Source organism: Zingiber officinale, chromosome 6B (genome assembly GCF_018446385.1).
Source record: "Zingiber officinale cultivar Zhangliang chromosome 6B, Zo_v1.1, whole genome shotgun sequence".
In the NCBI taxonomy this organism is placed as follows: Eukaryota; Viridiplantae; Streptophyta; class Magnoliopsida; order Zingiberales; family Zingiberaceae; genus Zingiber; species Zingiber officinale.
Genome location: NC_055996.1, coordinates 114,594,696 through 114,608,890, shown reverse-complemented (window position 1 = coordinate 114,608,890; position 14,195 = coordinate 114,594,696). Strand labels below are relative to the sequence as shown.

General features: G+C 45.2%; 1 protein-coding gene across 1 annotated transcript; it reads right to left on the bottom strand.

Annotated features, from left to right (window-relative positions):
• Positions 1 to 2,467: 2,467 nt before the first annotated feature.
• Positions 2,468 to 4,100, bottom strand: LOC121989057. Its single transcript, XM_042542872.1, has 2 exons — positions 2,982 to 4,100; positions 2,468 to 2,906 (listed from the first exon to the last, which is right to left on the bottom strand). The coding sequence occupies exons 1-2, from the start codon at positions 3,867 to 3,869 to the stop codon at positions 2,757 to 2,759; spliced, it is 1,038 nt and encodes a 345-aa protein (XP_042398806.1). The 5' UTR covers positions 3,870 to 4,100; the 3' UTR covers positions 2,468 to 2,756.
• Positions 4,101 to 14,195: the final 10,095 nt, after the last annotated feature.

Genomic DNA, 14,195 nt, shown 5'->3' with positions numbered 1-14,195 from the left:
ATTAATTGTCTAAGGAGATATATATCTTCTATTGTCGACCTTCCAGACATGAACCCAAATTGATTTTCTGTTACTGTGGTCTTCTTCCTTAATCTTATTTTTATTACTTTTTCCCAAAGTTTCATAGTATGACTCATTAGTTTAATACCCCTATAGTTTGCACAATTTTGTATGTCTCCCTTGTTCTTATATAAGGGAACTAGAGTACTTATCCTCCATTGATCAGACATTCTTTTCATTTTCAACATCATGTTAAATAATTTTGTAAGCCATTCAATACCTTGTTTCCCTAAACACTTCCATATCTCTATCGGAATATCATCTGGTCCAATGACTTTTTCATATTTAGAAAAATATCCCCTCTAAATATTCTATTGAAGATGCTCTTAAGAACTATATATATAACTAAATGAATGTTGGCAAAAGGGAACCTCTCTCTTTACCCTTTTGTTCCTTCCGAACCTAACTCTGTGAGTATTTTTCTCCGATCAATGTACTAGTTGGCCCTAAAAACTATTGTTGTGTTTTTTCCTCTTATTATATCAAAAACCCTCCTCCAATGGAGGGCCATTGTTCTAGCAGCTCGTACAAGCCTTTCCCCATGAGAAGATCCTCTGTTTTCCACCTCCATCCTTTCTCCTGAGAAAGGCAAACTATTTCTAACTGTGTGCTGCTGACTTAAGTTTTGAGGATAAAGTCGGCACTGCCGGTCCGTTGATGGCGGTGCCATTGATGTATGTTAAAGAGCATCAATATTAATTATCTTATTCAGAGATTTTATAATATTTTTTCTGAATCATTAGATAAGTTTTTAAAATACTTTAATCATTACCATAGTTTCAAAATTAATTACTAAATCACGTACATACTTTCCATTTCCATCAGTTATTTTCAACCAAAACTAATTGATGGATCTAGAGATATTAGAATGACATAAAATCAGTTCTTATATGTTCATCTGGTTCTCCTAATTATAAAAATATGATCAAACATCAATTTGATATAATATATTGAAAGCAATAATTTTTTAAACACAAATTAATTTTTCGAAAGAACTAGAAGCTATTGCATCAAATTAATGTTGATAGTATTTTTATAATCAAAAGAACTAGAAAACACATATAAATTAGTTTTATGTCATTTCGAGGTTTCTAGGTTCATCAATTGATCTCCTAACATCAATTTGACCCCAAATATTAAGAGATTTTTTTGTAAAACTATGGTCGAATGAACTTAAATTAATCCAGTTGTAGATCTAGAAAGCTCGGAATGAAGTGAAACCAGATCTTATGAGCTCTTTTAGCTCGTATGATTATATCTATAGCCTCAAATATCAATTTAATCGAATATATTGATAGCAGTAATTTTTAAATATGAATGTGTCTGAAAAATTAATTCGTGTTCAAAAAATCACACGCTCTCAATATATTAGAGTACATTGATGTTTGATAGCATTTTTACAATTAGGAGAACTAGACGAACACATAAGAACTGATCTCGTGTCATTTCGAGATTTCTAAGTCAATCAGCCGATTGATATTCTCAGTATATTGGACCAAATTGATATTTAATAATAATTTTATAATAAGGAGAACTATATGAACACATAGGAATTGGTTTCATGTCATTTCGAGATCTCTAAATTTATCAGTCGATTTGGGATGAAACCGACTGATGGACCTAGAGATCTCGAAATGACATGAAATTAATTCTTATATGTTCGTCTAATTTCCTTGATTGTAAAAATGTTATTAAACATAATTTTGACATGATATATTGAGAGTAATCAATTTTTGAACACAAATAAATTTTTCAAACATATTCGTGTTTGAGAAAACATTGCTCTCAATATATTAGATCAAGTTGATGTTTGATAGTATTTTTATAATAAGAAAAATTAGACAAGCACATAGAAACTAATTTCATATTATTATAAGGTTTATAGGTTAATCAACCGATTTTAAACTGATTAATTTTTTAAACGCACAGAAAAAAAATAATTCGACTGAAAAAGTCAATCGAATAATTTTTTTCATCAAATTGATTTAAGGACAAGGGTAAAATGAAAAATAGATGTGCGACTGAATTCAATAAAAAGTTATTTTTATTCTAAATTTTGGATAGGATAGTTAAAAATATTTGTATTAACTACCCTATCCATTTTCGAAATTTAGGGAATGAATTTCATTCCCTAAATATTATAAAGAAAAGAGAAAAAAAATACCTAAATTTAATAAAATATTTTTTTATCTTAAATGGTACATTTTAGATTAAAAAAACAAAGTGTAGATCTCTCACATGGCATATTAGAATTATTGCTCAGCCTCACAGAACTGTTGAAGATTCGCCTCAATGTGGAGAAGAAGAAGCTCTACCAACAAAAACCGCCCACTTGAATTGTATATAGTTTGGAGTTTCAGACAAGAGACTCTGTCGGCATGTATACGCATGACTGAGGTAGAACAAATTTATGGATGTACAGGGAAAAACAAAATTTATAAACATCAACAAATTGAATTCAGATAGAGAAAACAAAAGGTAAGATCATAAAAGTAGCATATTCATGGTTCAACGAAGCATAAATCAGATAACATAAAGACTAGATCCAGCTAAGGTTTAGTGTTGAGGATGTACACAACAGAGAAACAATCAGGAACGTAACGAACTTCAAGAGGAAATCAGCAAAAAAGACAGCGCCGAAGGGCGAATCTTTGTCCAGTATCGTTTCCCATGGTTGCAATTTTTAACACAGTAATTTAATTCTTGATAGTTTTCTCGAGAACCAACCTCAAGCGACGGGACAAAACATTCATCTCGGCAAGCCGCAGCTCATTCCATCTCTCCTCCAGATTGCTCTTTTCTGATGTGCTGGACGAATAGGAACCGGCAAACGACACCTTCCACTCCTGAAGACATGCATCAAACACGTCAAAGAAAATTTTTGCAAGCGAAGGACTAGTAGCGACTTTGACGACGGATGCCTCATTGCTGCAGGTGCCAGGTGATGGTTCCACCTCCGCCTCCTCCTTGATCGCCTTATCTTCTGCTACAACAGGATAGAATGATGTGTTCATGGCGACGCCATCGGTGGCGTAAGCTACGTTTCCATGAGCCGAGGCAGGAGTAGGGGGAGGAAGCGGCAGCGTTTCGGAAGGCGTGAAGGTGGAGATCGGCATCGGAGGAGGAAGAGAAGCGACAGCGGACAAGGACAAGGACTCGGGGTGGGCCTGGCCAGAGGGGATGCGGTAGTTGGGGCGGCGGCGCTTGTTCCCTCCGCTACCAGGGGCTAGGGCATCTGTAGCCGAGTAGGGAGACGAGGCGGCATAAGATGGGTGCCAGAGGCGGGTACAAAGATGGAACACGTCGCGGTCGTGGGGGGCGACGCGGGCTGGGTCCTGGCCACGGGCAATGCGGGCGGACATGATGCGGAACTTCTTGCGCAGGCGTCGCAGCTTTTCAGAGAGCTGCGAGCGGGTGAAGGGCTGCTGCATGGACTCGGAGAAGCGGTCGAAAAAGATGTTGAGGTCGCGGGGGAAGACCAGGCCCTGCGACCAGCATCCAAGGAGACCCTGCAGGAACCGGATCTCATCGGACTCCGACCAGACGCGCTGGAACCGGAATGGCTGGGCAGCGGCAATGCCAGGTGCGGGACGGGCGTCAACGGAGACGGCGTTGGCTTCCTCCGCTTCGTCAAAGCCATTTTCTTCGTCGTCGTCGAAGGAGGGGTCGAGTGGATCAGAGGAGGAGGAGGGCTTAGCGAGGGTATCGAGGAAGGGAAGGGGTGCCTTCTTGCGCTTGATTGGGAGTTTGCGCGGAGGAGCGGCGGTCGATGGATCAAGATGGATCGCGGTCGTGGTCGAAGTAGCCATGGACGAAGGTTAGGATCGATCGAATCTCTGTTCTGGTGGGTGCAGTAGGTGGGTTGGGGTTGGATTCCTGGACGAGGCGAGGCGGCGAATTAAGATCGAGCACGGCTGATTCCGAATCGGAAGTGGAACGAAAAGAGGGGTGTGTTAGGGTTGCGGTTGTTGAGACCGCTGGGCTAGCGACGACGCTCTCGTTAATCGCTCATGGGTTGCACTTGCGCATGCGACCGGTTCGGGCAGAGCACCTTCTCAAATTTGTTATTATATTTTTATTTTAAAAATCATAAAGGCATTTCTAATAGAAACCTTAAAAATATCTCTTTTTTTATTAATTATTATGAAAAGACACCAAACTCATTTTTAATAAATTATTTTTTTTATTCGCCTGTACAATTATTAAAAATCATAACTGACATTAAAATCTCAATTATATATATTCATCATGTACGAAATTGGAATCAAATGGACCGTCAAATGAGGTGGATGAAATATTAATCGAGTCGCTACGTCCTGGAGGAGGGTGTGCTGAGATGACTTCTATGTTGACTAAGTCGTCAAAAGTCCTCTGGTCAACGCTACCTGTAACCAGCGACCGAGTTACCCCGATCCCTGGTACCCTGAGGCATGGCCCAAGGGGGACGCCCTCTGATGGGACGCTGCTCGAGTTGTCGCAACCCGGAAGAACAGGTGACTCAGAGCCGGATGAAGAGTTGGATATGACGACGTGAAGCCGGACGCGGTGGCACGAAACCGGATGCGACCCCGGCACACAGGCCAGGCGAAGACATTGACACAAAGGTCGGGATAAGATATCGACACGCAGGCCGAGATAATACATCGACACGCAGACCAGGATACAATGGAAGCATGAAGGTCGGAACATGATCTCGACACGTAGACCGAGATATGACACACAATCCAGAATCTGACACACAGGTTAGACGGCGTAAAGACCGGAACATAGTCACGGCTCGAGGGCCAAAACACAACCATCACACAGAGCCAGAACAACGATGGCCCGAAGGCCGAATAAGTGCTGAAAACATACGTCAACATGGATCGGATACTAAATCAGCGCAGGTGATGTATGACAGCGCGGATCGAAGGCGCGACGGTGGAGGGCGCCTACGACTCAGAGGTCGTCTGCGACGATGGGACCCGGCTGCGGCTCGGGGCAGATTCTATGTTGTCATGGTCGACGGAGAGGAGGGTGTCAGTAAGGAGAGAGAGGGAGGCGAAGCGGGGCTGCCCACGGCTATCGAAAGTGGCTGTGGACACTAGCAGCCGCTAGAAATGGCTATGGACGCCGGCAACTGATCCGGTGGTCGGGCTATGAGGGAGAAATGGGTGTGGCAACGAGTGACAGCGCCAGCAGCAGAGAATCCCACGCAACAGCAGAGCACCCCTCGGTTCATCGTCGTGGCAAAGAAGAAGACCCTCTGCCTGAGGCGGCGGGGCCCCAAACGGAGAAGCGAGAGAGACAGGAGCGGCGTATGAGCCTCCGACGAGGTGGCTACGAGCGCCTCCGGCGAGGTGGCATCGGACGAGGGTGGCGGCGTGCATCTTTCGCGCTGTGGAGGCGGCTGAGAAGACTCAAGCCTCAGCCCCCCTTTTGTGAGAGGTGACCTGGTCGCGGAAGGAAGAAAGAGAGAGAGAGAGAGAGAGAGAGAGAGAGAGATGGCTCGCTGACGACGAGGGAGAAGGTGGCGGCGACGTGTGCAACTGGCGGTGTCGCTGGTCTCTCCTTGGAAATGTCCGTGTCGAGAAGACAGGAGGAAGGAAAGGAGGCAACGGAGTGGAGGCGTGCGTGAGGTTGTCGACATGGAGAAGGAAGGAGAGAGGGAAAGAGAGAGCTACCGGCATCGGATGTGACCAGTGCCGGCGCCGTAGGTGGAAGAAGTGGCCTCTCTCTTCCTGGTAGTGGCGGTGGAGAGAAAAAACGCGAAAGCCGCCCCTCCAACAGTCCCACTTCCTTCCCCTTAATGCCCTACACAGTGGAATCACGAAATTGCCCCTCCTCCCCTTGCTAATTACTACTTTGCCATTAGGACATATCTGTATCAGAAGTCTTCCCTTCAAGTCTAGTCGAAGGAGACGCAAGTCCGACTGACTAGACCAAGCCCAACGTAAACAGAATCGCTATTGAACGCAAACTCATATTACTGGGTTCGTTTTATAACGTCAAACGAGTAGCTGCAAACGGCGAGCGCCCGCAGAGCGACGAAAAGAATAAGTGTCGACTGAGCGACAAAAGTAATATCGAACGAATGTCGAAAGAGCGATCTGGGGAATGTTGAGCGATATCGAGCAGACGGCCGAGAGATGCTAAGTAAAACGATCGAGCGACAATCAATATCGGACGACCGAAAAGTTTCGACCGAGTGATCAAGAATGCCGAGCGAGTCGAAAGACGATGGACGAGCGGTGTCGAGCGCGTGATCGAGCGATAATAAATCATGATCGGGCGATCGAAAAAATGTCAACCAGGCAATAGAGAGAATGTGGGTCGGGCGGAATAAGAACGAGCGAGCAGTGTCGAGTGCACAATCGAGAAAATACCGACCAGGAAACAAAGATAATGTTGATCAAGCAGAATGAGAACGGGCGACCGATGTAGAGCGCGCGACTGAGAAAATATCGACCAGGAAACAAAGATAATGCCGATCGAGCGGAATGAGAACGGGCAAGCGATGTCGAGCGTGCGACCGAGAAAATACCGACCAAGCGACAATAACCACGACCGGGCCACTGAAAAATGTTGACCAGGTAATAGAGACAACGTCGAGCTAAACCAAGAGGTCGATGACGAACGGGCACAAAACTCATGAGCAGAGCGAAAGCGGATCTCGTGAACGACGCGAGCATGGAGCTAATGAGATCAAAGGCGAACGAGAACAAAGCCCTTGAGCTGAGCAGGCGCAGAGCTCGTGAATCGAGCAGCGAGTGAGACTCGAGTCTAAAACAATGCAGCGAGTGAGATGAGTGTCGGCCGAGCAATAGCGGTGAGAGAAACGTGAATGGTGAGTGCTGGTCAGAGCGACGAGTGAAGCGAATGTGATGAGTACTGGACAGAGCGACGATTGGGACACGAATGGTGGGTGTCAGGCAGAGCGGCGAGTGAGTCGCGAACAATGAGTGTCGGGCAGAGCGATGAGTGGAGTGTGATGAGTGCGGGGCAGAGTGGCGAGTGAGCAATGAGTGCCGACCGAGAGGTCGTTGGGCGTGAGAGCATGCTCATTTATAACTCGCGCTGGAGAGAGAGTCTGGAACACTGACCGAGAGGTTGTTGGTCGTGAGAGCAAACTCACTTATAACTCGCGCTGGGACGAGAATCTGGAACACCGACCGGGATGTCGTTGGTCATGAGAGCAAGCTCACTTATAACTCGCGTTGGGACGAGAGTCTAGAGGCGTGAGAGCATGCTCACTTATAACTCGCGCTGGGGTGAGAGTCTGGAAGCGTGAGAGCATGCTCACTTATAACTTGCATTGGGGCGAGGGTTTGGAGGCATGAGAGCATGCTCACTTATAACTCGCGTTGGGGCAAGAGTCTGCAGCCTGACCGGGAGGTTGTTGGTCGTGAGAGCATGCTCGCTTATAGCTCGCACTGGGGCGAGAGTCTGGAATCCCGACCGAGAGGTCGTTGGTCGTGAGAGCAAGCTCACTTATAACTCGTGCTGGGGTGAGTGTCTGGAACACCGACCGGGAGGTCGTTGGTCATGAGAGCAAGCTCACTTATAACTTGCGCAGGGGCAAGAGTCTGGAACACCGATCGGGAGGTCATTGGTCGTGAGAGCAAGCTCACTTATAACTCACGCTGGGATGAGAGTCTGGAGGCGTGAGAGCATACTCACTTATAACTTGCGCTTGGGCGAGAGTCTGGAGGCATGAGAGCATGCTCACTTATAACTCGCGTTGGGGCGAGAGTCTGGAGGCGTGAGAGCATGCTCACTTATAACTCGCACTGAGGTGAGAGTCTGAAATCCCGACCGAGGGGTGATCTGGAGGCCTTACCAGTATTTGATCTGGAGACCTGACCAAGAATTGATCTGAAAGTCCGACCGGGAATTGGTTTGGAAGCTCGACCGAGAGATCGTTAACGATTCTCCGATCCGAGACCAGTGACGATAGCTCGACCCCTAATGGGGGAGGTGAATCCCTGAAATCCATAGAGGCAGAGCCCATAGCAATATGAGGGAGGAGAGCCTTTATCATACCTGACCGCAGAGTAGTGTCGACCGACTAAGGATCTGTCTCGGTCCCTCAATTCCAAAATACCCGTGAAGTAAAGGAGAGAAATAATGTCGATCCTATGACTCCCAAATGTTCGTGGAGTCAGGGAGAGAATAATCTGAGCCCCGACCATCAAAGAAGTGAAGCCCATAGTCATAAAAGGGAGCAAAATTCGTAGCATTAGAAGGAAGCAGAGCACCGTGGGCGGAGGGAGCAGAGCCTGTACATGTAAAAGAATGCACAACAAGTGGAGAATACAGAGCATATAGTAATAATAGAGTGAAGCGCCTATAGCAGTAAAAGGATGCAGAACCCTATGGTGAAGGGTGCATAGCCTATAACAGTAAGAGGATGCAGAGCCTCATGGTGAAGGGTGCATAGTCTGTAGCAATAAGAGGATGTTGAGCCTCATGACGAAGGGTGCAGAGCCTAGAACATACCTGATCGGGGAGGCGGGCCCTTGGCCCCTGATTGGAGAGTAAGGCCCTAGTCTATAATCAAAGAGCGAGATCCCTAGATCCTGATTAGAAATTTGTACTGCGAGTCAATGATCGGAGAATTGTGCCCCTAGTGTATGAGCGAGGAGTTGTGTCCCTAATGTCTGATCAGGGAGTTGGACCCCTAGTGTCCGATCAAAAATCGAAGACCCTAATCTTTGATCAAAGAACTAAGATCTTACTCTCTTATAAGGGAGCTATAGCAGCCCTTATAATCGTAAAAAGGAAGCAAAGCATGTAACGTACCTGATAGAGGAGCCATGACAACCGGCTAAGGGTTTATCTTAGTTCCTTGACTCCCAAATACCCGTGGAGTTAGGGAAAAAATATAATGGAAAAACTAACTTGTCGACCAGCTGAAGCTCCAACTCAATCCCTCGACTCCCGAATACCCGTGGAGTGAGGGTAGAAGATAATATGTTTGTCGGGATCCTCCAGGACTGTGATAATAGCAGAGAACCTCCCGACATCGTCCATCTTTATGTTCCAGAACAGGTGGAGAAGATTCGGCCAAATTGATCCTGTCCGGAATCTGAGTCAGATGGACCGCCGGGTGAGGTGGATGGAATGTTGACCGAGTTGCGACGTCCCGAAGGGGGGGAGGGTGTGCTGAGATGACTTCTGTGTTGACCAAGTCATCAAAAACCCTCTGGTCAACGCTATCTGCAGCCAACGATCGAGCTGCTCCGGTCCCTGGTACCCTGAGGCTCGAGGCAAATCCAACGAATATATAAATAATCGACTAATACTGGAATAATAAAATGAAGGAAGAGTGAGTACAAGAGCGTACCCTAGCCCAGGGGGCACCCTTGGATAGGGCGCTGCTCGAGTTGTCGCGACCCGGAAGAGCAGATGACTCGGAGCTAGATGAAGAGCTGGATCTGACGACACGAAGCCGAATGCGGTGGCACAAAATCGGATGCGACCCTCGCACACAGGCCAGGTTAAGACATTGGCACAAAGGCTGGGATAAGATATCGTCACGCAAGTCGAAATAAGACATCGACATGTAGGTTAAAATACAATGGCAACATGAAGGCTTGAACATGATATTGGCACGCAGGCCAAGATATGACACACAACCCAAAATCTAACACACAGGTCAGACGACATAAAGACTGGAACATAGCCATGGCTCGAGGGCCAAAACACAACCATGACGTAGAGCTAGAACAGCTGTGGCCCGAGGGCCCGATAAGTGTTGAACACGTACGTCAACATGGATCGGATACTAAATCAGCACAGGCGATGTATGACAGCGCGGATCGAAGGCGCGACGATGGGGGACGACTACAACTCAAAGGTCGTCTGCGATGATGGGACCCGGCTGCGGTTCGGGGCAGATTCTGTGCTATCATGGTCGACAGAGAGGAGGGCGTCGGTAAGGAGAGAGAGGGAGATGAAGCGGGGCTGCCCACGGCTATCGGAAGCGGTTGTGGACACTGGCAGCCGCTGGAACAGCTATCGACGCTGACAACTGATCCGGTGGTCGGGCTACGAGGGAGAAATTTGTTTGGCAGTAGCGATAGCACCAGCGGCGGAGAATCCCACGCAACAACAGAGCACCCCTCGGTTCATCGTCGTGGTGAAGAAGAAGACCCACTGCCTGAGGCGACGGAGCCCTGGTGTCGGCCTTTTTGCATGTCACAAGGCGCTCCAAATTAATAAAGATTAGAACACATTTAAACTAAAGAAAATGCGTGTAGTAAGGAGTCCCAAGTCGTATTTTTTCAAGGATAACTAATATGTGTGTGCATTCTGGAATTGGTTCCAATCAAATTCTTACATCAACAAGGTCAATTAAGTACATCATTTGACTTACAATTCAATTTATCTTCATCTAATGCATTCAAGATCAGAATTAAAGATAATTCATCCTCATCAAAACATGATTAAACTTCTTTCAATTCAAGTTGTTAACAATTAAGCATCATTGGATCAAATAAATTAATAACCATCTCTCCAATTCACAATCACAATTTCCATCAATTTCTTAAGCTCAAATAACTAAACTTGGACAGAGATAACAAATCACAAGCTCAAGTTCAACATTCCATTTTCAAGCATAATCACAATCACCACAAAATTCAACTATTAAACTCAAAAGCTCAATCAGTGACAACAAATCCATCGAATAGAACTAAGGTTTGCTAATTAAATGAACAACACTCAACAATTTGTGACAAGCGAATTATCTATGTCAAAAACAGTAACTAGATTAATACCTAAGTCAGTAGCTAAGCATGGGGTTTGAATTGCAGAAACTAAAGAAATCAAAGTTACGAACAAGAAATCAAGAATAGAATTGCAATTGAAATTCAAACAAAACAAGATAGCAAGGAATAGAATCAGATCTGATGATCTGAGCGAATTCATGGACAATTCAAAGACAAAGTTAAGGAAACTAAAACCCTAAACATTCCTTAATCCGGATCCAAATCAAACTCCTCCAATCTGCTGTAAAACCAACAGAAATGCTCTCGGGACCCCTATAAGCATTCAACAACAATCAAACAAGCTTCCAGCTATTTCCATAGGGCACTCACAGCTCACGGAAACCTCCGTTCAAGCTCCATCCATCTGGAAACCTCATCGGCCGAAGAAACAGAGCCCAGGTCCTGTGAAGTTGCAAACGAGATCGAATGGCCAATTCAACACAGTTTGGCTGCGGAATGGAGATCGGAAAAGGTCCAGTAGCATCTGAGAAACCTCCCTTCAGCTCTGGTGGATGCGAAGATCGCCGATTGGGAGACCTCCACAATCGGAATCGCGGCGATGAAACAGAACCCAAATCGCCGTTCGGGAAACCTCCCTCAAGGTCTCTGATCACCGGAAGATGAACGCCGGCAGCTGATGATCGTCTTCGTCGAAGAAATCTAGCTCACGGATCTGGATGGAGGAATGGGAGCGTCTGCGTCGCGGCGAAGAAGATGAAGGCACTGTAGAGAAATCGCGAACCGAGCTCAACTGTACTGTAGCATCTCACGAAGCTTTTAAATCATCTTCAATCTGATCGGACGGCTGAGATGATTCCGGGCTAAATCAACGGTGAAAAGTCATCCCAAAATATGATCTGAAGGTACTGATATTGATCTAGGGTCTGGATCTACTCTCCTGTAGGTCGGATCGATCAGATCATCACTGGATGGTCCAGATCCGACCAGTCTTCAATGAACGGTCTAGATTAATCCGGCTGGATCAATGGCTGGATGAACTCAGATCTGGATCAAAACTTCTGGATCTTCATAAATAGCTCAGATCTGCTCCCCATTAAGTTGGATCGGCCATATCTTCAACGGATGGCTCAGATCTGCTCAATCTTGGATGAACGGCCTATAATGCTCCGAGGCTTGATCGACTTGATTAGCCCTTGATTTGAGCCCAAATGCAGCCTGATCTGATCGGGTCCATGACCCTTTTGATGCCTACAAAATAAGGATCAAATATTAGCATCAAATTAAGCCATAATAACATAATTTGCAATTTAGTCCAAAATTGATACAATGTATAAAAATGTAATGTAAATATGAGTTCTATATATGAAAACTACATCAAACCATGATTATATGAATGAGAATAGTATAATAAAATCATGGTTATCAAGCCCCAAACGGAGAAGCGAGAGAGACAGGAGCGGCGTATGAGCCTTCGACGAGGTGGTTGCGAGCGCCTCCGGCGAGGTGGCGCCGGACGCGGGTGGCGGCGTGCATCTTTCGCGCTATGAAGGCGGCGGAGAAGACTCAGACCTCAGCCCTCCTTTTGTGAGAGGTGACCTAGTCGCGGACGGAAGAAAGAGAGAGAGAGAGAGAGAGAGAGAGAGAGAGAGAGAGATGGCTCGCCGACGACGAGGGAGGAGGTGGCGACGACATGTGCGACCGGCGGTGTTGCTGGTCTATTCCTGGCAATGTCCGTGTCGAGGAGACAGGAGGAAGGAAAGGAGGCAGCAGAGTGGAGGCGTGCGTGAGGTTGTCGACATGGAGAAGGAAGGAGAGAGGGAAAGAGAGAGTTGCCGGCGTCGGATGTGACCGGCGCCAACACCGTAGGTGGAGGAAGTAGCCTCTCTCTTCTTGTTAGTGGCGGCGGAGAGAAAAAACACGGAAGCCCCCCCTCCAACAGTCCCACTTCCTTCCCCTTAACGTCCTACACAGTGGAATCACGAAATTGCCTCTCCTCTCCTTCCTAATTACTACTTTACCATCAGGACATATCCGTATCATACATATTATACCAGCTACAAATACGGGAAGAATCATAGTCTACCGACCTCTATGTGAGAGGTTATAGGTAATATTTGGACATTGACATGGACGCGATTTGATGAGGTTAATTTTTTTTAATTCTTTTATTATCTGCATATAGTACCAGCTATCTTTTGACTTGATTAATTACGAAACAATCGGTCTGATTCATAAAAAATTTTCATCAGTAAAAATATTAAATTAGATAACACTGATAATTGATTTGGCCCTATAAAATTTTTTCATTAATCGTCAGGATAAATCGAGAAGCACTTTTGATATGTAGCCTAGAAGCCTATCATCTTATGATTATACATCCCATTTGAAAAAAAAATCTCATTAAATATGTCGTAACTATGGATAGAACTATGAATATCTAGGTGTAGGTGACAATTTGGCACATTCTGTTGCACCATAGTCCCGGAATCTCAAAATAATAAACCAAGTAACACCTACCCTAAGACGATCAACCTGTCCCCAGAAGTTTCCCACCAACCTTTTTTTCTCCTTTGATTGTATGCAAGACGATACTGATTTCTATAAATCAGATAGCGTTGGTGCTGATATCACCAAACCAATACCATCCTAATGTTGACACTACCAACCACCTTGGAGTTGGTCTTTAAAAATCAACCCATAGAAGTTTATCTTTAAAACTAATATCATATTGGTGCTACTTTATAAAGTAAGGACTGAGAAGACCAATTTCAACATTAAAATTAATTTTTAAAGATTAGCACCATCCTTAAATATTAGCACTACCTTAATACTGATATTTCAAATCAATATTAATCATCTGGGTGTTGGTTTTTAGAAGATGAATGATGCTGGTTTAGAATGCCAGGAATATCAGGGCGAGAGAGATTGATTCATTCTGGATTGTTCGCATGAGTATGCATGATATTAAAATTGACAAATTACGACAGTCATATACTTTTAAATTCTTTTAACTTTTTTTTTAAAAAATAAAACTGTTAAAATTAGTCATTCCAAACTCTAATCCTTTCAAGCAACGTTGAAAAGGTTGACACCCGGAGCAGATCTCCTGGTCCGTAAATTGTGGATCAGGGGATGGTCCACTACATGTGGACCTTTGATTTGAATAAATCCCACTTATTTAAAGATGAGATCCATTCAAATCAAAGGTCCAGATAAATCCGTAATTTGTGGACATCCCTGCTGCTTCCCGACACTATAACTAATCAATTACCATGGAAAGTCAAAATCGATTCTCCATGCCCACACATTTAATCCAAGTCAACACATTTTGTCAAAGTATACGATCTAGGCAAATCTAACAAAACAGACCCCTGTGAATGACGTTGAGAATCTCAACCAGTGCTCTGAAGGATCAACCAGAGC